Raw genomic sequence first — 24,766 nt, forward strand, 5'->3', positions numbered from 1 at the left:
CAAGTGCACTGCTAAGACAATGGGCTGCCGGGTGTAGCAACCAAAGCTTTTACAAGGCAAGTAATACGCAGCAGTTAAGCCCAGAGGTAACACTACTGGCTGGCAAACCAATTCCTTCTATACGGGATACACAGGGATATTTTTTTCCCGAAAAAATTGCTGCGAGGGATTCGCTCTGCGTGCTCCTTCCGTCCCAGCGGTGAAGGCCGGTCAGCTGCGCCCTCTGCTGTCGAGAGCTGGGACTGGCGGAGGGCAGCGGCCTCTTCCCGCTGTCACATCTGGGGACACCGCTGGAATTGTCATCAAACTCCAGGTACAGGGAACGATGGAGCGCGTTGTGGCACTAGAGTTCGGGCCTGCCTAGGTAATTGTGCTATCAATTGTGGAAAGCCGGAGCACCGGGAATATTTCTCTGTCTGCTCTGGGGTGCCCTGACCCCCAGGGGAGCACTGACTTTGACCCTCATTCATGGAGAAACTTTCCTACACCTCTAGACTAGAATCCACAAAAGAGTGCAATAGGTTATCGAGAGTAGTGTAGGTGTATCACTTGGTGAGAAATTTAGATTTTGGGATTTTTAGTATGTTGCGGATGGAAGCAAGATGGAAGGCACAGGGTGTCATCCTGGGTTTCTTCTTCATGCTCCTTCTTCCTTCTTCTTCATGGGCTTGGCTGGCACTCTGTAACTGGGCAGAAAAGTCTGCATTGCAGGCTCTTTGGGATCAGTTATTGGGTTAAAAGGGAAAATAATCTAGGTGGAAGCTCTTAATTGGATAGTCTTAAAAGACCTTGTAACAAGAGACTGTTAGCCATTTTGTGCCTTCTAAAGAAAAGCTGCTGAACTCACAGTAGTGAGACTGTTTTACTGATAAGAAATAATAAACACCTGAGTCTGAACATGAAATACGCTCTCAAGTGCCTTCAATCCAGACACAGAGAAACCCACAACTGGTACCCCGACAATCAATAATTTAAAATTAATCACGAAGTCACTACCGAGTGGATCATAAATATTTCAGACACTTGCTTCAAAATTAAGATGTTTTACAGTGCCAACATTTAATGCCAGGCTCCATGAGAGATTTCAATTATACCTCAGGACAAAGATATGCGAATTTAAAGTATGACAAAAACCTACTTTTAATTGTGGACTAATGAGAAAGAGAGCTCTGCTGAAAGCTTCTATCCTTGGTACAAAGCTTCTGTACATGGTAGTAATGTGCCTGATTTAATTTGCATAACTCATATGGACTATCAAGATCAGCTTTTGTTTATGATTAAACAGATTATCTGATGAAATTTTAGGGATCAACAGATTATAGTCCATAATCCAAAGATGTAAGTAACAATGAAATCTTATTATGCATTAGAAAACAAACAATGCAGTCAGAGCTGATCCGAAAATGACTCAGAAATCTCTTAGTAGGGTCAAGGCTAAGCACCTAAATTCTCCCCTGAAACACACACAGATTCTGGCTTCCAGACTTCCCTCTCTGCAAGTACTCAGATGAAAGACTGAGGGAAGCAATTTATATCAGGTAGACCACTCATTTTTTTTCCCAGTATTTTAGGGCAAAATCCAGTTTTATGTTTATTTATACCACATTCAGACCCTTGCATTCATTACAGCTGCAATATAGCATAAACCAAGTAGTTTATCTTTAATCTCCTTGCTTTGGCTACCACAAGAAAAAGTATCCTTGTGCTCCTGCCAGCCTGCAGTGAAATTGGCTAAACTCTAACTGCTCACATCTGAGGGTATTTTATCTGCTTTCAATAATTTATGATATGCTAGCACTTGCAGATACTGTATGGCAGAACATCCATATATTTACTTACAGAGGAAAGCCTGGATTTTAATGCTTCCAGTGGAACAGAAATATTTGAGGAAAACATGATGTGATTTGAAAAGAAACGTCTCATTTTACTGACAACATGTACTTCTGACCTCCTAGTGGTCTCCTTTAGAAGCATTACATAAGATAATGCAGAGTGGTACAGAGAGTGTAACTGAAGCACAAACAAGGAATAGCTGCTGGGCAGGGCAGGCAATATTTGCCCAGTGTTGTGTCCTCCATGGTAGCAATGAGTGCTGGTGTCAGGAGACTCCTGCAGATGTGACAGGTAAGCACTCAGACAATAGATGAACGACTGGGAAGTTTGTAACCCAGCAGAGGAAAAATTAATGTCCCCACAGAAAGAGCAGATGTGCAGATGTGGAACAGAATGCACAGGCCAGGAAATGCCTGAAAATGGGATTTATGAAATACTGCATGAGCTGATTACATGGAGCTGCTAGCGAATCAGCAAGGAGGGAGGTGATGCACGCAGCTGAGAGCACGGAACCAGAAAATTTCTGAGAGAAAATGACTTGAATTCCACTGCATACTCTTCAGTGTAGATGTGCAGCATCCTTTCTGTAGCAAAGCTCAGCATCAGAAAGGTCTGAAAATGATGTTAAATATCTTCTTAGCCCTCCTCAAAAGCAGAGACCATGCAGAACCACTAAAACTTCATTCTTTATTTCATCCAAGTAGTCACTGAAAACATAGATGTCAATCTGATTATTACAAACACAATAAAATCCTGCACAGAATATCAACAGATATTTGGCATAGCACTAACAGGAAGATTTTCATCTAGGGTAAAAAAATTCACCAAATTTTCAGGCTCTCTGAAGCAAAAGTCCAGACTGCAGGAACATCTTCTGTAATGTAGATAAATGCATCCATTAGACACTGGCCTGGTGCCATCAATCCAAATAGCAGAGAGATTTTCAGATAAAAAGGCCAGCACATTATCTCACTGTCACACACCATCTAAATTGATTTAATCTACACAATTTCATTAATTTGTAAGAAAGGAGAAAGTTCCCAAAAGCTCTATCAATTAGAACAGCCTCACTTTCACACTTTCACTTCTCACATTCCAGCAAAACACTAAGTCACTGCATGTACTTTTCCAAAAAAAGAACTACCTTGCCAAAAAAAACCAAAAAAACCCAACAAACCAGAAGAACTGTGCTCTCAAGGGTACTAAAATAGGTAGTAATTCTTGTGTTTATTTCAGTGGAAACAACATCAAGCATGAGCAGGTAAAGATGTATTGTTGCAAACGACATGACATTGGTAGCCCATCCATAACTGCAGCATCTCCAACTGAACCCTCACAAAAGAGAACAAGAAGAACCCAAACAAAATGTAACCTCAGCTGAGTTCTTCTGCACTGACACTGGTGAAATAATTCTTCCATTAGTTTCCAGTGATTTCATTACTATTGGTTTGCTAGTATTTATCCAATATTCCCAGCAGTGAGAAATACATACACATGGTTGAGAAATTAGAGACTACTTTAAAAGATCATTCCAAAAAAATCTACAATTTGCAAGACATATAAGCACTAAAGACTGGATTCTGCACTATGGCTGCAAATTCAGGCCCAATCTACTGGTTGGTAAATGCAGAGTTATATGCAAAGATTCAATTTCTTTAATAGGCTTAGGAAAAGTAATTTACATGTAATATTTTCCTTTTTTTTTCCTTTACTGCAAGGCATTTCACATTGAGAAATCGTAATAAGAAGTCACTTTTACAACCAAAATCTTAATTTCAACCACAATGAACTGTTCTGTTTAAATAATAATGCGTTTATATACATTAGTCACTCTTAGAATAATAAGAGGCCCTCAAGCATTACAAATTTTACCTCACCATCTGTGATTCTGTGATTTATGATTTCATAAATTGTTAAGTACGATTAGGAATACTCTCACAGTGATAAAACTGTCTCCTTTTATATCTTTATGATATCTTACTGTTCCTTTATTCATTCTGCTGCTTGGAGATGAGACAGCCCAAGAACATTTAAAAGACATTTCTACAGGAAAAAACAGATTGCAAAAGCACTTTAAATGACCACATTCTCTTAGACACAGATATGCAGGCACCTTCAAATGCAGCACCTGTCCAGATAATAATCACCTAAACACAGAGATGTTTCAACATATGGCTACCCACATAGGAAATTTACATTTCTTATGAACATCTATAGAATATAAGTTGACAAATATATTTTTAAAAACCCAACATAATTACCTTTTAAATTGATATTGACATACTGGGACTCCTGGATTTTGAGAAGGAAATAGATCTGCTCTTTAACAACTGCAATAAAGGTGTCCACATACAATTAGTATTTACTTCCATAGAGTATTTGGGCTGCAGCTCTCCATGCCTGCAAAGCACAGGGGTAGTAATAGTAATCAGCACAGCAGAATCATTAGTAAGACTTCATCACAATACCATTAGTAAGACTACCCAGATGACACAATTTAAAGAACAGCAGTTAAATAGTAATTTTGTCCTGTCTTTTGATTCATCTCTCTCTGCATGCTCCTAGCATATGAGGAAGCTGGTGTTCATTCCTCTCCAAAAATTAATGTGGAAGCTTTCCTTCATTTGGTACGACAGGGTCTCCTCCCTTTCCCATACTGGTCAATCACCTTTCCAACATTTCACTCTGCTACCCAATGCCAAACAATCCTGTTCTCTTATGTCAATTTGTCCAGTGTCCAAACATTTTACCAAAACATCATACTGCTTGCCAGCCACATATACCACTTCTGCTCACCCCACTTTACCTCTGCTTTTCCTGTGATGCCAGAAAATGGGAGGGATGGTCTTTTTTTCTGAAGTATTTGATTCAGAGGTGAAATAAAGCCCTCTTTGTCTCCTTCTCTCTGTGTGGGAAAAAAACCCAACAGCGAAATGAGCAATGTGCACATTGCCACAAGTCCTCTCATCTGTGGTACCCTGCAAGGACCATGCCACCACACCACCAGCCTCTCATCCAGCAGCAACCAGACAGGATCATTTACATTTGGAAATGACCTCCCAGATTGTCAAGTCCAAGCTTTGACTTAATGCCACCATAATGCCACTAAACCAAAGTGCCACATCCACTCATTTTCTGCACACTTTCAGGGATGGTGATTCCACAACTTGTCACTGACTTTCTGAGCTCATCACCCTCACACTGCTTTGTGATCCCTGAGGGTCTCACCATCCCTGTGGATGATGGCAGACCCAAAATGTCTCAGCAGACAGCAAGCTGGGCCCTTTGCCACACATGCAGGGGTTGTTCCATACCCATGCCATGCCAGGAGCAGGGTGGAGGCAGCCCATCTCCCCACCCTCATGATTCTGAGGGATCCCACAGACCTTTGTGAAGTTTGATGGCAGCCTCGGGCACAGGGACCGTGGAGGTGGGGATCCCTTCCCCTCACCCCAGACAGTATGTGCCCAGGTGGGCAAGACACCCTGGCCTCTCTCAGGAACAGTGTGGCCAGCAGGACCAGGGAAGTAAGTCATTGTCCTTCCACACTCGAGTGCTATGTCCAGTTCTGAGCTCCTCAGTTCAGGATGGACATTGAGGTACTAGAATTAGTTCAGGGAAGGGCAAAGAAACTGGGGAAGGGTCTGAAGCATGTGTCCTGTGAGGAGTGGCTGAGGGCACAGGGGCTGTTTAGCCTGGAGAAAAAGAGGTTCATGGAGGACCTTATCATTCTCTCTAGTTCCCTAGCAGAAGGTTGTAGCCAGATGGGGCTTATACTCTGCTCCCAGGCAACCAGCAGCAGAAGATGAGTTTTGAGCTGTGACAGGGGAGGTTCGGGCTAGCCATTAGAAGAATTTCTTCACAGAGAGGGTGATTAGACATTGGAATGGACTGCCCAGAGAGGTGGTGGACTCAGCACCCTGGAGGTGTTTAAGGAATAACCGGACATGGCACTCAGTGTCATGGTCCGGTTGACACGGCGGTGTAAGGTCGAAGGTCGGACTCGATGATCTCAGAGGTGTTTCCAAACCAAGTGATCCTGTGACTGATTCACTTCCTTGCCCGGAGTTGCCCGCAGAAGCGGGGCTGGCTCGGGGCCCGGCAGCGGCCCGCTCGCAGCTCGGCACTGTCGCGCCCTACCCGCGTCCCGCGCCGCCCGCAGCCCGGGGCCGGCACAAGCGGCCCGGCCGGGCCGGAACGCGGCGCTCCCGGCTGGCAGCGCCCGGGACCGGGCGGAGCAGAGCGGAGCGGAGCGGAGCGGGGCGGGCAGAGCCGGGCCGAGCGGCGTGCGGGGGTGGCGGCCCCTGCAGGACACCCGGAGCCTCGGCAGCCGCCGCCGCGCAGCCGGCGGTGTCAGTGCCACGGTGTCCGCCGGGGAGCGAGAGGCAGCGCCGGCGCCCGCCCGCCCGATCCCCGCGGCCAGGCCCCCGCATGCAGCCCTCACCCTGGAGCGGCGGCGGCGGCGGATCGAGGAGCTCTCGAGGTCCTCCCGGCAGCGGCTGCTGCAATCGCGGGACAGGATGTTCTCCAAGTTCACCTCCATCCTGCAGCACGCCGTGGAGGCGGTAAGGCCGCCGGCGGGCCCGGCCACGCCACGCCGGGGATGCGATCCGGGCCTAGCACCGAACGCGGGCCGGGGACTCGGACCGGGCCCGGCGCCCCTTCCCCGCTGTCCCCCGGCGCTGCTGCCGGCGGGGCCCCGCAGGGCGAGCATCCGCTCCCGGCTCAGCCCTGCCGTGGGCTGGGGAGGGGGAGGCCGAGCTGCCCGGGCGGGCCCCGGAGGGAGCACGGGAAGGGAACGAATCGCCCCAGCGCGGCCCTGGAGAGCCGGGGGCGCCGGGGGAGGAGGGAGCGGCTGCAGCCCGGGCGGCCCTGGCACAGCCTCCGGCTGTCACCGTCGGGCACTGCCGGCTCCGGTGCCCCGAGCCGGGCCTGAGGGCAGCCCTGGCCCGGCCCTCACCCGGCCGTTGCCCGGCCCTTCCAGCGAGACAGACAATAAAAGGAGAGGAATCAGGAAACTCCCCAGCGTTTCCATCTCGTCGTGACCAGCAGACAATAGTCGCCGTCACCGGTGCTTTTGCGGGATGGTGTCAGTTTCAAAGCGCCGCTTTCCATCCCTGGTTTATTTTGTAATTGTGCCTGGGGGTCAGGTTTGCCGGGGGACGCGGGGCTGTGCGTGCAGCGAGGTTCCTTGGGCAGAGGAAACGGGGCCTGTTCGCGAGCTGCCATTGCTGAGGGCCGCGTTCGGCACTGCCTGGCCACACCATTTATTTTTGCTTTTCACTGAGGTGGGGTCTTGGTAGTAATTCCCTGCCTTTCAATGCCTCTCCCAATAAACCAGCACACCCAGGAGATTTGAGTGTGAAGAGGTGATAAAAATTGGCAGGGAAATACTGAAGTGAAGGTGGAATGTGTTGAAGACAAAAATGTTCAAATGGTTGAAAAAAGAGCCTGCAGGCCAAATCCAAGCAATTTAAATAAGAGCCTGCATGCCAAATCCTGCCTCATCTGAGGGCCAGCCTTTGTACATTAATGTATGCTTCGATGCTGCACTTGAGCATATGCCTGTCTTTATATGAGCCTGTAGTTCTGCAGGAGTATTCAGGTTTAAAACTCAAGCGTTTATCCATTAATTGCAGGTTCCTAGTTTGCTTTTTTAATGGTGTAGTGGCATTTGGAAGGAAATGTTTTAAATAACGATGAAGCCTTTTACTTGGAAACATTCAGACCACATGAATGCCTTCAATAGACAGTGCTTTCATTGGAGAGGAAACAGAAATTAGTGCCTGCCTGACTAAAGAAAGTTTGTTGTGGTGAGCTGTGCCACATTTTGAATAACAGAAATAAGAGTGGATGACTGAGGGGTGCAGGAGTGGAGGAGAAGGTATTCTTTCAGGCCTACCAATTCAAGAGATCTAATAGAAGTTATTATTGTGAGTGTTACATTATTGATGTGTGAAAAAAATGAACAAAAAGAACTGCATTTAGTTGAGATCCAGTAAAAATTAGGAAAAACAAATGAGCTGAATGGAACAAAGAGTAGAGATAGTAGGGACTAGGTGCTCTTTTCTGATTGAAAAAACCCAAACGAAAATACAGAAATATATTGATACCATCATTTTGCAAGTGAGCGCTATCCAACAACATGCTGTTTGTCCTTGCTCAACTCTGGGGTCCCTTTTAGCCTCATCCTGCTACTACCACCCTGGTGGATCTGATAAATACTGCACTATTGCATTTACAGGATTGTGACAAATACTAGGAGTGAAACATGGAATTGCAACAGCAGGAAGATACTAAAAATGTTTCTTTGTAAGTTTGACCCACTAATGCAAAGACAGAACTGAGAAATATACATTTTTGACCAGTTTGGTGGCTGTATGTGGCTTTGTTTCATTCTCTCTGTAGTAATAAGGTGTGGTCTGCTTAGCTTTGCTGTGGGGAAGTTGTTTACAACAACTGTTGTAAATACTAAACATTAGCTCAGTCCACTTTGGTGCTGCCTGTTTTCAGAACCAAGAGAATTTGGAACACCATTTTTGCTTGCTGTTTTTGCTAAGGTGATCAGCCTCAATTGGATTCTTAACCCTGAATATCAGCAACAGAACTAGTAATTAAGATATCAGTTCTCAAAAGTTTTGGGTGCCTACCCCAGAGTAGGTAGAGTTGCAACTGTAGAGTTTTCAGCTGAGCTGGACACTTAAATACACTTGAAGAGCCTGGCTTTAGCTTTCACGGGTGAGACTTCCTTAAACCAGAAAGGTCTGGGTAGCCTTTCTGCCCTGCCCTTTCTCCTGCACATCACTTCTGTAATGCTGCTGCCCTGCCTCAGGGCCCACAGGCCTGCAGACTTCAGAGAGTGCATTTAAACAGTAAGGGTTCCTGTGCTCTTAGATAATCGTTGTTATCTTACCCTCAATGTGCCATACCTCTGAACTCTGACAGGAGCTCCAAAGGTTGACAGTCTGATAGACATGGCAGTATTTGCCTTTTACTTGTTGTCAGTGTATCACTCTTGGACTGACTGCCCTTGTGACAGGACTGTGCTTGAAGCAAGCATAAGGGATCAGTTGCTTTTTACTAAGGTTTTTTCCTTACCAAGGTTTTTTTCCCCAGAGAGGTTGTGGTGGTGTTCAAGACTAGCCTGGATGGGGCTTAAAACAATATGGCCTAATAGAAAATGTCCTGCCCATGGCAGTGGGGTTGGAGCTAGGTGGTCTTTTAAGGTCCCTTCCAACCCAAACCTGTCTATGATCCTATGATTCTCCTTGAATAACTCAAAACTTTTGGTCTTTTCTGACTAAATTGCCCAAGTGTTTGAAACCATATTCCTGATTTTCATTACCATTGGATGCTAGGTTTTTGCCACCTCTTCTCTAATGTCAATCCTGCCAATATTTTAAATACTTTTCACTTTTTGGATTTCTCTGCAGCATCCAGATGAGCAAGCACCACTGTGTTACCCTGCCAACAGAGCATCCTTAAATTCGGTTGGATGTGTTATTGAGAGTGGTGGATAGGACTGCTGTCTTTGTTCTGTTACTTCAGGGCAGAATACAAATGCTGTTGCTTCATGGGGTTCATATTATTAAATCTGTGACAGTTTATATATGGCTTGTCCTCAAGATGTTTTCTCTTTGCTATGCATTTCTGATATCCTTTCATCCCAAAGGGCTATCCATGAGCACTACATTGTCAGCAACAATAAAATGTAGTATACAATAACAAAGCAGCAAGTTAGACTTATTTTGCTCTTATTTTGTGCTTTTCACTCATGTTTCCCTAGACAAAATAGCTTGTCTGTGAAGTGGCCATTCAGTGTTCAAAGGACTTTCATTTGTGTTTGATTTGGGCTTTTGGATGTTTCACCTCAATAGTCAGTCCAAGGGATGTTCTTGAGCTGTGTACATTGCAGGAGAAATATAATTTTGATTGGCTTGAATTTTGCAATTTGCTGTCAAACAGGAATATTTGCACCATGCAATGGAATGAATGAAGATTTTGGTGTCTGCTGCATATTCTTAAGACCCCCTCTCTAGCAGCCTGTTGTTCCACTCTGACACTGGTACATTACTGTACTTTCAAGTAGCTTCTGTTTATATTTTGAAGCAAAACTCAGCTTTGAAAGAAACCAAATCACTTGGTACAGGCAGTGCTCCAAAATCATGACCTGCATAACTGAGTAGAACAGAATTTATTCCTCTTGAACCCACTTTATTGGATGTAATGACCTTACATTACTTGTTGTTTTAATGTTGTGCTGGTATTAACAAATTAGATGACAAAATTTAATGCATGACTTGCAAGCATGTTCAGTCTTAATTTTATATGTGAGAGCAGTGGCCATTATAAACTCTGTGCATTCATCTACTGAAGATCAAGTAAACCTTGAAGCATTATTCTTTCCTCACATGTTCTCTCAGACCATTCACACTGGTACAGTAGTGAGAGTGAAGAAAAACATCAAGTGAGTGTCAGTCAGGGCAGTGTGCATGCACTTCCCCTTCCTTTCTCTTTGACCCAGTTTTCTACTCTCTTTTTTTGACTCTGGCATCTGGCCAGACAGTACCTGTTATTTTTTTATACAGTGTTCTCTTTCTTTTGTGAATTTGCCCTAAAGATATTGAAGCATATCACCAGCTTCTGATGTTTCCATCCTTTCCAGTATTGAATTGCACTTCTGAAAAGCATACATGAAAAATATGACAATGATTTTTACACGCACAAAAGATTTGCTGTTAAATACTGCATATATATAAGTCTCTTTGCTCTTTATGTTATTTTTTTCCTGCCTAAACACAAATTCTATATGCTTTGGAAAACAACATGGAATTGTATTTTGGACAGGTTTTGTCATGAGCAGACTGTACATCTGGTCAAAGATCTGTAGCTCTCCTGAGAGCAGCACTGTCCCAGAAAGGAGTGGGGTTTGATTATTTGTTACATATTATCACCAGAAGGATAAGGCAGCCTGTGTTAGGTTCAGCTCACTCCCAGGAAGCCCAACTGCATGGAAGATCTTGCTAATCAGTGGCTGCTCCAGTGGGCTGCACTTCAGTGGTGTTCAGTGGATTTTAGCTATGTCATATACCAATACCTACACTGCAGGCTTGAAGATCATGTTTGGGTTTTTTTTTTCCCCAGCAAAGGAGAACTTCATTTGAGATTAGGAATCACTAAGAACATACTTAATTACATCAGGATTAATTACAGAGTCACAGAATATTGTGTGTTGGAAGGGACCCACAGGGACCATCAAGTTCAATTCTTAAATGAATGCCCCATACTGGGATCAAACCCACAACCTTGGTGTTATAGCACCATGCCCTAGGCAGCTGGTGTAAAGGTGAGAAATAACTGCATTTTTAAGGTAACTCCTTCAAATTAGACAAGTAGCAGGAATTAATGGCCTTCACAAGGAATTCTGGTTTGCTTCAGAATCTCCATACAAGTACTTATACAATAGAGTGGTTATTGAGGCTGGCAGCTGTAACATGTATTCCATCTCAGCTGATAGATAATAATTCATCTTAAAATAGGAACTATAACCTCATACCAGTACTACCTGTCCTAGTAGGGTTAAAGCATGTCAGCCAGGTGTTGCAGGTTCCTAATGCTGTCCAGTGCTTGGCTTTGTATACATATGAGCTGGTATCTTGGTCTTGGTCTTGACCTTGCTTTCGTGTCTGAATAAGTTAGGAGGATTGCTTGGGGTTTTTTTTTTTTGCTTTATTTATGTTTGTTTGTTTGCTTGTTTTCTTGTGGTTTTTTGTTGGTTTTTTTGATCAGTAAACACGTACCTCAAAATAATTTTGTTGGGGTTACATCTCCAGTTGGTGGCAATGCTGATGGTGTGTTCCCAATAGACTGCACTACCCAGGTGCACACACATGCTAATGTTATCTCTGCCATGTCTGGCTTGCAGTCCTGATCAGAGGAGACTCTGAAATCACTGGGTGTTTTAATTTGAAAGGGCAGGACCTGTCCCTGAATTATTTTTTCACCTCTGTGAAGAGTCCCTAGAGGCATTTGTTGGGAGGGAGAATGTCTATATCCACAGTTCTCTCCCATGGTGGATAAATTATTGACAGTGCTGAGAAGTGAAATCCTTTTCCTGGCACTGCTCAGAGGCACTGAATTCATCTTGAGGCAGATGAGACGAGAAGAAGTGGAGAGGAAAATCACATCAGCCAAGGATAAATCTTTAATGTTATCTATCATGTGTTACTTTGGAAATAGAGTGGTCCTGGAGGCCTGTATTCCTCAAAAATTGTCCCTGGGTTATTCATCAGCTGGCGATGAGGTTTTGATACAGCTTTTTTTTTCCAGAAATGATCATTACATTGCTTGAAATACACATCCAGTGCAGCTAGTGTGACATACAGAGCATGATACACAAGAACATGTGCTCAATCTTCAGTTTGTTTGGTTATTCCTCTGAATTTCAATAACCTAGTAAATGTCACAGTCAAATAAACTGGTTTTGTGCAGTGTGGGGTGTTCAGATACTCGGTGGTAGCTGCTGTGCTAATGTGCTGCTCTGAGTGCCCAGCCGTGGAACTCGGTGAGTGCACAGCCTGTCAGGGAGAGGATAAGCACTGTCAGTTTCATTTCCTGCTTGCCATTTCCAAGGGCACATTTCCAGCTGGGATGGAGGCAGAGATAGTTGCCAAGCACCACTCTTTTTCCAGAGTCTTGCATTCCAAAGTCCTGTGTGCAAAGGGCCGTTAGCAATTAGCATTGCATTTATCTTGGCATGGCATATTTGTCATATACTGGGCTTTACAACTTTACCAAGATAAATTTAAGTGTCATTAAATTCAAGGCAAAGAAAAGACTGATGTGGAAAACATCCAGGGCTTTTTCAAAGAAACCAGCACTAGCTAGTAAAGACCATATGAGCCTATATTGTACCAGACTAGATATGAACCCTGAGCCCTTGTTTGCCCAAGAACTGAGACAGCATAGCACATTTTAGACCCTGTGGGGAGACACTAGAGGAGTTCAGAGTTACTGGTCTCAAATGTGGTATCTGCAGCTCCTGGGGAGAAAACTTCCTTCAGTTAACCTTTCTCTGTGTGGTTAACTGACCCCTGGCACAGGTTCCTGGACAGGCTGTGGAGTCTCCATCCTTTGATATATTCAAAAGCCATCTGGACATGCTCCTGAGCAGCCAGCTCTAGGTGACTCTGCTCTAGCAGGGGGGCTAAACTGGATGGTCTCCAGAGGTCCCTTCCAACTTCAGCCCCTCTGAAATTTTGTGAAGGACTGGACTCTATGTCCTGTCAGGATGGTTCAGCTCCTCACCCTTCCAAAACAGACACTCCAGTTTATACTTGGGGTTCTTTCTGTTTGCCCAAGGGCTCATCGCTGCCATCCTGTCAAATGATTATCCCCTATTTCAGGATGGCCTGTAAAAGAGTGACTTGAGGACTTGATGGTCCAAAAAAACCTAAAGCCTCAAGCAGGTAGGATTAGGCCTCAATAACAACAGATCCTCGTGTAACCTATTGAATGGTTGGGGTTTTCCCTATAGGATTCCTGATTTTACCAGCTCAGAACATTCAGGGGCACAAATTCAGTGCTTGTCTCAGCTCTCACTTTGAGAGCAGAGTGGTGAAATGATTGTGGTCCTTTTGTCACAGGCTGCCTGTGGTGTGATGGGCCACCTGTGTTTCAGTGGGGAAGGAGCAGTGCTGATGGTGACTGCCTGGGGGGCTGTGTTTCCTTCTTGCACCCAGCCAGCCATCCCAAACTCATCCAGGAAAGAAGAAACTTCCTTTTCTTGCAGAAATAAAAGAGGAAACATATTTGCTTAAAAAAAAAAAAAAAAAAAAAGAACAACTCACCAAGCTCTGGGTATGGGCCTAAAAAAAAAAGCAAAACAAAAATTTGCAAAAAAAACCCAACCTAAAACCTGAACAAAGATCTTTTAAAAGAAGTTGTAGCTAACAGGAAAAAAGGCATGGTAAAAACTGAATAAAGCAACTAATTGGTATTTTTAAGGGAGCAGACGAAGAGCAGAGAACAGAGTGTACAGAAAAGGAAGAAGACATCAAGAGCAGATGTAAAAGAACATGATTTTTTCGTACAGGACAAAATTGTGGTCTTAACAATACAAGCATACATTTCTAGTGTTGCTTTGCTGTAGGAGCAATTGCTTTTGTTGCTTCAAATAGATTGTCTGGTGATAGAGACATCACAGAGATTATTACTGATGTTTACAAGCAGGCAGTGTGGCGTGGGGCTCACCATGAATAATGAATGTAGTCCTTGTTAAAAGTAAAAGAGCAGAGAGTAACAATTGTAGCAGCATCTACAGCACTTTACTTCCACGTATAAGCTAAAACTGAATTTAATCTCTGAGCAAGTATGTTCATTCCATTTCTAATTGGTTTTTGTTGTCTTTGTTTCCCCACAGCTTGCACCTTCCCTTCCATTACAAGAAGATTTTGTTTACCACTGGAAAGCAATCACCCATTACTACATAGAGACCTCAGGTAAAAGAAAAAAGCACTCTGGGTGTGTCTTTTTATTGTGGAAACTAGAATTCACAATGTCAGTGTTTTTAAAAAGTAGAGATCAAGAAATACTAATATGAATCATGTCTTTAATCAAAATACCAACAATAACTAGTAATTTAAAATATCGTTTACTTCCATCTGTAGAAGTAGGCATGAAAAATGGTTGAAGTCTTGTTTCCTGAGTACCATGTAGAGAACTGCACCTTTTTACATCTGACCCAGTTTCTGCCTTCGCATACTCTGTTTAATCTAAACAGACAGCTGCAGAAATGCAGTCCCTGCTGTTAACATTTTTATTGCTTTGCATCAGGGATTTTCTTTTTCTTCGCAAGATTTTAACAAAAGTAATTTTGTGGTCATAGATTTTACCAGACACAGATGGATTCCATGTGCTCAGTATTAGTTATTTTTGCTTTAATGTCTTGTCTCAGTGTAAAGTATTTTGATAGCACAGACAACAAGTTTTATTAAACCTTACTCAGATGTTACACTGCTCTTGTTAAAAATAGATATTATGATGAAATATGGCTGTAGTTGCTTTTTTTAAAACTCCTCCCTGGTTTGGTTTTTTCCCCCAACAATTATGCAGCCTGTAAATTTTTAATTTTGGACCTAGTTATGAAACAGTTATGTTTTAAAAATGAATGTTGCCATTCTTTCCTCAAGCCTATTAGTTCTGACCTTCTGCTGGAAGAGCTGTTGAGTCTGTGTTTGTGTCTGATGATCTTGTTTATATCAATATTTACTCGTAAAACTGCAACGTGACCCTTGGTTCCAAATACCCATCTTTTGGAACACTATGTGATGTTTCCAAAGGTGGAAATGACAGGGTGGCAGGGAAAACTGACACCTGCAATGACGTGGTGCAGAATAAAAGCTGACCTCTCTCCCAGAGTTTCAGAAGTGTTTTGAAAAAGAAGTTTCCACTCAGTGGGTATATTTCTGTCCTCTGCAGTAGGAGCAGAATTATGTGTAGGAAATTCAAGCAAAACACTCCAGGCCAACTGGAGCTTGTGGCAGAGAACAAAATCATTCTGACATGGCAGTTTCCCTGTGTGATCTTGTTGCCAGTTGCATGCAAGTGACAAGTTATTTTTAGATTATTGCATAAACGGTAGTAACCATTTCCCTAGGATAGTTGTTCATGTAGAATTCAGCTGAAAAAAATAAAAGAGGAAAATCTTCATGTGTGGATATGTTTTGCAATATGTGAATACCAGCTCCTACTTCCAGTGGCATAAATCCACTGCAGTTTCATGACTTTAATATAATAAAATCAACATGTTACCCTTTCCTTCATAAAGTTTGACAGAATTCAATTTTAATGCAGAAAGTACAAAAGAGAAATTTAAAAGCTTTTGGAGAATAAACAGCACAGAGAGTTTGAATTATCTTTGTTGTTATCAACAGAAAAGCCATTTATTTAGTTAACTAGTTTAGAGGAACTGATTAGCTGCAAATTAGGCTGATGTTAGAAGCCAGATTTGAGAATATTGTATGAAGGGTCAAAGAGGAAGTTATCAAGACCTAGTGCATCCTAAACAGAAGATTGAGAGTTGTACCTTTCTCTCCCTTGGCTTGCTCTCTGGCAGTAGAAATTTTCCTTTTCTGACTGTGTAATTACTGCATGTTTTGAATTCTGGCACTTCCCCTTTTCCCCATTGCAAGGTCAGATACCTGCCCAATTCATATTCCAGTGTACATGTTCAGATACAGCTCTGAAAGTTTTCTTGAAGACATGTTAAAAACCTGCACTCTATATAAAGTTCTTTAAGTAGATGTCATGTTTATAAGTCTTAAATATGGAACTGAACTTAAATATGAGGGCAATTTTAAAATCATTCTTAATTGCCTATTTCTTTTATTTAGATGACAAAGCTCCTGTGACTGATACAAACATTCCCTCTCACCTGGAACAGATGTTGGATATTCTAGTTCAAGAAGAGAATGAGAGGGAATCGGGTGAAACAGGACCATGCATGGAATATTTGCTACATCACAAGATTTTGGAGACACTCTACACACTGGGAAAAGCTGATGTATGTATCTCTCAGCAGAACAGATTATCTCTTGTGTGAGCTCTTGGTTGTGATAGAGACTGAAGTTCTACAGTAGGTGGTAGTGTGGGACACTGAACTATAGCAAAGAGCTGCTTGCTTATATTACAAATATACCAACATATATTACCAGCATATTACAAATAACAGCCTTTTACAGGTGTGATCAGGGTGAGACAACCCCTGAGGTGCTGGCAGGGGTGAGACTCACCACTCTGATAATGCTGATGGTGAAACTCTAGAAGTAGGAGAAACATTTTTCTTCAGTCTAGAGTTTTTCTGGCTACTGCAAGACAGTATTATCCCTCTCTGTCCTTTGTTAAATGTTGGGTGATTCTTGGGTGAAAAGTGCTGTGTTAAATACAAATTTTTGATTAACTTTTCTGAATGTGTTGAGCTATTGCTCAGAAAGAGTTTGATATCAGAAAACATTAATTTGAGTTGATCCCCAGACAGCTTTCATACCTTGGCAGTATTGTGTGGTTCTTCATGTCTGTTTTGTGGCACACATGAAGTTACCCTCATGGTCTTGGTCCATCCTCGTTGCTGTCTGTCTTGACAGATTTCTGAGCTGAAATGTGTGGGGTTGGGTGGATCATGGGGTGAATTAGCTTGGCAGCACTTGGGCTAGAACATTTTGTATCACAGTGCAGACTCAGTTAGGGAGGCATGGTTTATCCTGTTCCAAGGATAAATGGAGCTCTCCAGGGTTTCCTTCTCAGTCAATCTTTTACACATTGTCAGGAGTTTTTAATCAATTTTACATAAACAGGCAATACAGGACAGTGGCTATCTGAGCCTGAGATGTTCCTTGCTCTGGAAGAGCCAGAGATCTACAGTACCTGCAGTTACTGTACCAGCTGTGCCACAGTCAGGCTAAAACACCTGCTCCAGCTGGGCTTAAAACCACAACGCTGCTGTATTAAAGATACTTGCTCAGAAACACAGCTCGTTCAGTAATCTCTAAATGTTGTCAAGAAACCAAGATGAAATGGTGACATATGTGAAGTGAGTAATTAGTAGTGTGTTCCTAAGAGTTGAGAGAAGTCATTCTGTGCTCATACAAATATGTCTGTACAGGCAATTCTTGTACAGCCTGTCTTTACACTTTGCCACTTGTGAGTTGATACATCTGAAGTAAACACACAGTTCAGTGCTTGCAAGATGTTGCAAAGATCTGGTGCAAAATGAATGGTTCCCTTTCACAGCAGCCAGTTAGACTTACTACATTACTGTGGATGTGCCCTGATGGTACATATCTTGCCATTCTCTTCAAAGAATTGCTTGACAACTCAGCAATGATTAGGGATTAAAAATCTTTACATAATTACTTAGAAAGGAAGCCAGGTTAGGCTGCAGGTTACCACCTCAGCTGCATTTGGACATGCAGATGAGGGAAATTATGTTGGTTAAAATCACCAGCATTTATTAACGTGGTTGATAAATTGGTTATTAACTAATTAGTTTGGGGGAATTCAGCTAGGAACAAAGGTACATAAAGGCTCACAAGCCATCAAATCTCCTGGAGATAGGAAAGTCCTTCCATGTGGTGTGGTGCATTAGGGACAGTAGAACAAGGGTCTGCATGTCCACAGATATTTGTGATTTATATTCTGCTCAGGGAAAGCAGCAGCTTTCTCTTGTCCTGGACCATCTGTGCATTTATAAACACTTTTGCTGTCTAAGGTTAATTGCTCATGACTTTAAGAAACCTCCTGTAGGTATTAAGATTTTTGTAGTTTATCATTCTGTATTTGTATGTACTGACTCACTGGATTGCTGGATTTTGTGGCACAGTACCTTAAAAGACATCTGACCCATGGCAAATTAATTCTGAGTTAATTTCCCCTTATCACCGTAATGATACAGAATATTTTCTGGAAAGATTAGTAGAAGTTTGCCCTAGAGCAATTAACTGAAAGTATGAATAATTTGAAAGAGAAAACAGTAATGAGATGCAACATTTTTTATTGATCTCTGTTAATATTGATAAAAATAATACCTTCACTGATGATTCCTGTAAAAAATACTTCTAGTTAAATTATTGCTGTTTAATTAGCCATTCTGAGTGAAAAATTTACATCTTTATTTTTCTCCACATTTATTTTATTTTTGTTGTTGTTCATCTGTTTTTGTTTCAGTGTCCTCCAGGAATGAAACAGCAAGTTCTGGCTTTTTATACAAAACTTCTTGGAAGAATTCGGCAACCTCTTCTTCCTCACATAAATGTGCATAGGCCAGTGCAGGTACTGTTCAGATTTTAAGTAAACTGTATTTTTGCACAATAAGTTTCTTTTATTCTGCTGTAACTAATGTTATCTTTAATTCTTCCATTGTCAAGTGAATTAAGGAAATTGCTTGGGTGCCATATCAGGTTGTTTTTTATAATGTTCTGATGATTGGAGTCTTGGACTGCCACTGCAATGCAAGTCATAAATAATAAAGAAAACTTGTTCGTAGCTGTCTAAATCCAGAGCAAATGTTCCAGTGAATACTCATACATAATTGTAATGTGTATATAGAAAAAGAATTCAGTCTGTTATTCATAGAAAAAGCAATAACTTTCTGTCTTAATTTTTCACTTCATGTGACAGAAATTAATCAGGTTGTGTGGTGAGGTTCTGGCAACACCAACAGAAAATGAAGAAATTCAGTTTCTCTGTATAGTATGTGCAAAGCTGAAGCAGGATCCATACCTGGTGAACTTCTTCCTTGAGGTGAGTAAATCAATTCACAGTATTTACTGTGTCATACACAAAATCTAGTGGAGAACTGGTGATGTCACATTAATACTTAGTTTTCATAACATCTGTTATTTTTTATCCTGTGATACTAGAAGTCTTGTTCAGAATTTTTTTTTTTCCCAGAGACTTTATACATCTGATTTTCACAAGAACTTCATTCAAGGCTCACAAATACACCTGCCCAAGGTTTTCCTTTGCAATGAAAGTGCCTTTAAAGTAGGGAAATTAATTGCAGTGTAAAACACTGTGTGAGGGAGACCTTGGCCTTCTTGTGTTGTTTTTGTCATCCCAACGAAGACCAAGGGAAAGATTGCAGGGGGCACTGAAACTTTGCAAGTTGCTGAGTGTTCTGCAGCATTGGGCCCTTATTTGGTAGTGGCACATATGTTGGAGCTGCAGTGCCAGCTCACAGTCTACAACACAGCACCATCTTCTATCTGCAAGACAGCCTGTGTCTTTACTGCCTCCTTTAACATGTGGCATTATGAATTCAGAGTGGGAGGATAAACAATTTCTAGACTGACTTTCAGTTCCTATTTAGAAGAAGCATAAAAAAAATTGGTTTATAAAAGTCCATTTAGAAATGCCTTTTGCTCCCACTTTGCTGTTTTCTGTTGTGACACAGTCTCTATTAAGTACATGATACTTAGCTGAAAAATATTCCTTCAGGACTTTTTTACAAGCTTCCCACAAACAAGATCTGTGACAGCAGAGACTGCTAAACTGCAAAAAGATGTTTTTTTCCATTATGTGATTATCATTTGCATGTCAGTAGTAAAGAATCCATCTTGAATTTATTTCTACCTCAATTAAGTATTATCCTGATTGCCATTGTATGTCATTGTTCCTGCTGCTTGTTGTACAAGCAGCAGAAATGGTATGAGGATTGAAAAGTTAATATTTAAACGTTAGAAGCACTCAGAAGCAAACTACTGCATAGATTACATGCAAAATATGGTAGAATTCTAAACCAGGATTAATTTTAGTGTTAATTTTGTAAGTTGTATGGTTTAAGCCTCTTAAATAGTGCCCTTGCAATCAAACCTGAGAACCCCAGTCATAAGAACCACAAGTGTTTTGTCCCATTTTATAAGTGTTCTTCCCCAAAATAGCAAGATTCCAATATATAAAAAACAGACATGGAGAAACAGATGATTCCAAGTTTCAAAGGGGTCTCTAGTTCCACAAAATGCTGGCTGTGGAGTTCAGGCAAGCTGGCAAACATTTCTTGTAGCTCCTGTTACTTCACAGTATTACTCTAGGTGTTGTAGCCTAAAGCATTTGTCTTCACAACTTGTGATGGTTGTTTCCAGATCAGTTATGTGGAGTGCAAAATTGTGTTCCATTAGAATAGAATATTCTGGTTGTTCACATTTGGCCTCTTAGAGGTGCTGTTGTGACTTGATCACTTTCAAATGCATGAAAGGGTAAATTTACAGAATTCTGTTGCTTATAAGATGAAATGCAGATGGATCTCTCCAGAGAGTGTTTGTATCTGTTAGTTTTGCTTCTTTCTTTGACTGTTTCCAATCAGTTTATACAGGATTTTATGAACATAAAAATTGAGTGTGTTCAAACTCACTTCCTTTGTATGATTCTATGCCAAATAGTTTGTTGGTAGAATGCTGGTTTATATTTTAAATTTAAGTAAATATCTATACTATTGGTTAATCAATATAGGTGAAATCTTTCACCTGTATTGCTTAACCAATAAGCCTACATGGCACAACCACTTGGGCAAGTTATGTCTGTTGTGGAAATAAGAACTTAAAGAACTTTATTCTACTTTTTAAAAACTTTAGGATCCCTATACTAATTTTATTTTGGTATTAATGTATTCCTTTTTTTTTTAACTAAGATTTCCTAGTTCTTGTGCAGAGAGAAAGAATATACATTGTAATGTTTATCACCTCTACCTCAGTTATATTTTAGGGTAAACTTCCCTCATCCCATCTTAGGTGAGATACTCCTTGCAACTGATTGATTGTTTCTTGGCAAAGGGACACTTAGCTCTCTGTGCTTCAATTTCTGTTCTTGAGACTTTGAAAAAGTTCTAATATAGCAGCTAAATAGTTGTACCTTCATTTTATAAAATGAACAATAGTTTTACTATTCACTTTTACTTTCAGTACTTTGAATTATCACCTTTATATTTCTCACCACAAATTAAGTAGAGATTCTCATCAGCTGTGATATCACATGATGGTTCATAGAAGTATTTTTAAATCTATCAGAATTTAGACATGGCATCATCTACCACAGATTTTAAAACTGATGTTTACAGATCACAAAAATACAAAAGTGTGGTTTTATATTACCTGCTTTTCATTAATGCTGAATTCATGAGTACTTTGTTTAGAAAGCATTGAATATATGTTTTATGTAACCTTTTCCATTAGGTCATTCAGGATCCTGTTTTGCACCTTTGCAGGAGGCAGGTGAGCAGCTGAGCTGCAGAATTGCATGATTAAATAATAGGAAGCTTAAATACACACAGAAATTCTGCCTGTGTGATATTCACTGTACAAACTGAGATTCTGCCTGTGTGATATTCACTGTACAAACTGCTTTGTGTCACCTGCCAACGTAAGAGTAATGAGCTATGGACACATTTCTAGGTGCATTCATACATTTATATATGTTAGTTCTCTCATCACTGCTTTAGCTAAATAAACAGTGGCCTTTCAAATGGCAGAAGAATCCAGAAAGGAAGTAAAAAGCCACTGTAAAATAAAATAAGTATTTTACAGAATATTGCCCAGTTTTTGAAAAAAAAAAAAAGCTTTTCCCTTTAACAGCTCTGCCTGCAGTTTGAGTGGTGCCAGCAACAGTATTGAGTCCAGGATTGAAACGCTGTTCCAACCTTTATGTGCAAGGGTCACTGTTGTGATTCAGATATTTCTGTGTGTTGATGAGGATATTGATGATATTGATACTGAAGGACTGCAGAAGCTCTGGTGATAGCAAACTTGGTTCAGACAGACACCTTTTTGTTGCTTTGCCAGCCTTGCACTTTTCACACTGTCAAAAAAAACCCAAAACATATTGAAGCAGTAATTTTTCTACTGGATTCAAAGTGCATCCTTATTTTATAGCATGCAGTCTGCTGCTTTCTCCACTGGTTTGCTTCTCCAGGGAGTTGGTTCTGTGAGTGCATCACAATGCCCAGTGCAAATTCCCCACAATGAATGCACGGCCCTCAAGCAAGTGTTCACAGCAGCTCTCCAGTTTGCTGCCTCACTGTCATGTACTCAGTCCCTGCTGGTTTGTCTGTACTAAAATCCATTAACCCCAAATGGTTAGTCTTTTCAATTATTAATGCTTGAGATATATTTGTAATAATTTTGGTGTTATCATAGAGAAGGGAACCATTTGGATTTATAATCTCACTGCAGTTCTCACTTGAAAGAAATGTCTTGTGCTGCATTCTAATTTATGATTCCAATAAAGTATTCCTCACCTGCACTTATGCCAGAAGAACACTGAGTTTTTGCCTTTCTGTGAGATTCTTCATGGTATCACAGAGCACAAATTTAAATGTCTTTTTATGTTCTGGAGACAGATTTATGGGAAGACAAATGGGTTGCCTTTTTTCAGGCAAAGCAGAGATGGTTTGGAGCTTCCAAGAAGGTTCTCTGTGACCTTTCAGAGTATCCAGTGCCCAAAGCTAATTTGTAATACCTTTGTCCATTCAATCTGCCTAATTTTTTCTTCTTGAGAAATACAATTTGAGAGTATTTGGCTGGCAGAAAAGGTGTTTCTTTCCCTTTCCTGTTGAAGGTAAAATCTCAAGAAATTTAGAATTATTTTACTTGGGTGATTCCAACTGAAAATAGTGTTTCAGATATTAGATGAATGTGAGGCCTTGACACAGAAAGGAATTTTTAAAAAAAAATGCTAAGTCCTAAAGGTGCCACCCATAAGATAAATTAAAAACCTCTATCAAATTGTGGGCAAATCAAGTGAATATGTGCCTTCAGTAGTGAAAGAAAAAGCTGTCATCCTTTTGTAAATGGCATATTCAGCCTTGAAGCAAAATGTATAGGGCTTAAGAGAAATTTAAGCAGATTTAAAAGTGTCCTAGGTTTATAAAACACCCACGCTTCCACAGCCTTGTAGGTTTTACATGGTTACTGTATCCAGCCTTGACTACTTCAAATGTTGACGTTAAAAAAATTGCTTTTAGTAAACTCCTGCTTCAGGATGAACAGTAATTTCAGCCGTGTAATTCCAAAAAATGCTTTGCAGAGTAAGTTAAAAGCCATGGCTCTCCAAGGATCAGCAAGTGTCATCACAGAAGACATGATCAAAGACCAGGAGTCCGTGACAACAGACACGGGGCAGCCCGAGGAGACGCCCGGTGCTGCCGGGGCCGAGCACATGGAGAAGGAGGATGAGCTCCCACAGCAGGCAGAGGAGCTCTCCTTCAGTCTGGATGAACTCAATGTCACATCATCACCTGAGTCCTCCACTGCTTGTCCAAATCAAGACTATAATTTAGTGAATTCTCTACTAAACCTCACTAAAAGTCCTGTGAGTTGTTTTTTTTATTTGGATTTTAGGGTTTTTTCCACTCTGTGTGATAAAATGAAATAGTTGGATGCTGTGTGAAGTGGGCAGAGGGAGTGAATAAACACACTGTATTTTAGCTATAAAAAGTGAGAGTTTTTGCAGGCACTTCTTGTAAATTGGCAATTTTCTTTGTAAATTCAGATTAAAGTAAAAATAGTGTTTTAGAAAATTAATACTAAGCTTGTTGATGATAATATAAGTGGTTTTTTTTAAGAAACTTGTATAGGGTGCTGTATGTTTCACAGAAAAACTACACAGGATAATCAGAAGGTTAAATATATCACAAGAGAATGTTTTTAAAACTATTTTCAATTGTTCTGACTTAACCAAACCCACTCTCTTTGTAATGGCACTGAGCTATCTCTAGGAGTGGGTTTTCTTTTAAAAAAGCCTGTTGTATCTCTTACCCAGCTCAATCATCAAATTCAGACTTAGATTCTTTTAGAAAATTTAGAAGAGGTTTGGGTAAGCCTGTAATTGCTGCAGCAGTGCTGACAGCAGAAAACCAAGTCTACCTCTGTACCTCATTATTGTTACATGAGTAGTTCACAGGATTTGGTATCTTGGTCTTAAGCTGACCTACAGCTCTAGTTCTGTCAGCTGGGAGGTTGCAGCTGGCATTCTTGTATTTCACACAAAATCAGGTGAAAATCATTATTTTGTAGCATCCAAATTCACTAGAGTTAATGGCTCAGAAGGCAACAAAAATGAATGTATTCAGTCACTGTGGGGGAGTGGAGAAGTTCTATTTGGTAGGTGTTTGCCTCTTGATTTCCAGTGGCCTTCATTCACCCTCTGATTAATTCTCCCCTGCCCTTCTGCCAGGACGGCCGGATAGCAGTGAAGGCCTGTGAAGGTCTCATGCTTTTGGTGAGTTTGCCAGAACCAGCAGCTGCCAAGTGCCTGACTCAAAGCACTTGTTTATGTGAATTGTTGACAGACAGGCTGGCCACCCTCTACAAAGCCTTGCCTCAGTCACTGGATCCCTTAGACATTGAAACAGTGGAGGCAATTAACTGGGGGTAAGAATTTTATT

At 41.3% G+C, this 24,766-nt stretch overlaps 2 protein-coding genes across 4 annotated transcripts in view; one reads left to right on the top strand and one right to left on the bottom strand.

Annotated features, from left to right (window-relative positions):
• Nucleotides 1–1,034: 1,034 nt before the first annotated feature.
• LOC139599180 (uncharacterized) lies at nucleotides 1,035–6,900 on the bottom strand. Of its 3 annotated transcripts, none has more exons than XM_071446248.1 (4): nucleotides 6,278–6,900; nucleotides 4,640–4,738; nucleotides 4,095–4,233; nucleotides 1,035–2,540 (listed from the first exon to the last, which is right to left on the bottom strand). In XM_071446248.1, the coding sequence occupies exons 1-3, from the start codon at nucleotides 6,545–6,547 to the stop codon at nucleotides 4,189–4,191; spliced, it is 414 nt and encodes a 137-aa protein (XP_071302349.1). In that variant the 5' UTR covers nucleotides 6,548–6,900; the 3' UTR covers nucleotides 1,035–2,540; nucleotides 4,095–4,188. The 3 variants fall into 3 exon arrangements, with proteins under 3 accessions (XP_071302349.1, XP_071302348.1, XP_071302347.1); XM_071446247.1 differs by lacking the exon at nucleotides 1,035–2,540 and adding an exon at nucleotides 2,548–2,707; XM_071446246.1 differs by lacking the exon at nucleotides 1,035–2,540 and adding an exon at nucleotides 2,548–3,876.
• FHIP2A (FHF complex subunit HOOK interacting protein 2A) overlaps nucleotides 6,264–24,766 on the top strand; it is a 33,946-nt gene continuing 15,443 nt past the window's right edge. The window contains exons 1-7 of the mRNA XM_071446239.1: nucleotides 6,264–6,398; nucleotides 14,255–14,333; nucleotides 16,227–16,396; nucleotides 18,556–18,660; nucleotides 19,009–19,131; nucleotides 23,407–23,691; nucleotides 24,556–24,752. Of these exons, the coding sequence (XP_071302340.1) occupies nucleotides 6,354–6,398; nucleotides 14,255–14,333; nucleotides 16,227–16,396; nucleotides 18,556–18,660; nucleotides 19,009–19,131; nucleotides 23,407–23,691; nucleotides 24,556–24,752 (1,004 nt within the window). The 5' untranslated portion in view covers nucleotides 6,264–6,353. The remainder of the gene's footprint in view (nucleotides 6,399–14,254; nucleotides 14,334–16,226; nucleotides 16,397–18,555; nucleotides 18,661–19,008; nucleotides 19,132–23,406; nucleotides 23,692–24,555; nucleotides 24,753–24,766) is intronic.

The sequence above is a fragment of the Agelaius tricolor genome, unplaced genomic scaffold (genome assembly GCF_023055355.1).
Source record: "Agelaius tricolor isolate 1412-34295 unplaced genomic scaffold, bAgeTri1.0.p SCAF_22, whole genome shotgun sequence".
Classification (NCBI taxonomy): Eukaryota; Metazoa; Chordata; class Aves; order Passeriformes; family Icteridae; genus Agelaius; species Agelaius tricolor.

Bases quoted from the DNA above. Each gene is read 5' to 3' on its own strand.
- LOC139599180 (XM_071446248.1), bottom strand. From the start codon at position 6,547: ATGCTCGCCCTGCGGGGCCCCGCCGGCAGCAGCGCCGGGGGACAGCGG. The intron at 4,739-6,277 runs GTGAGGGCTGCA...TTTCCCACACAG, and splicing joins GCCGCCGCCGCCGCTCCAGG to AGAGAAGGAGACAAAGAGGG. The intron at 4,234-4,639 runs GTAAAGTGGGGT...TGTGCTTTGCAG, and splicing joins GCATCACAGGAAAAGCAGAG to GCATGGAGAGCTGCAGCCCA.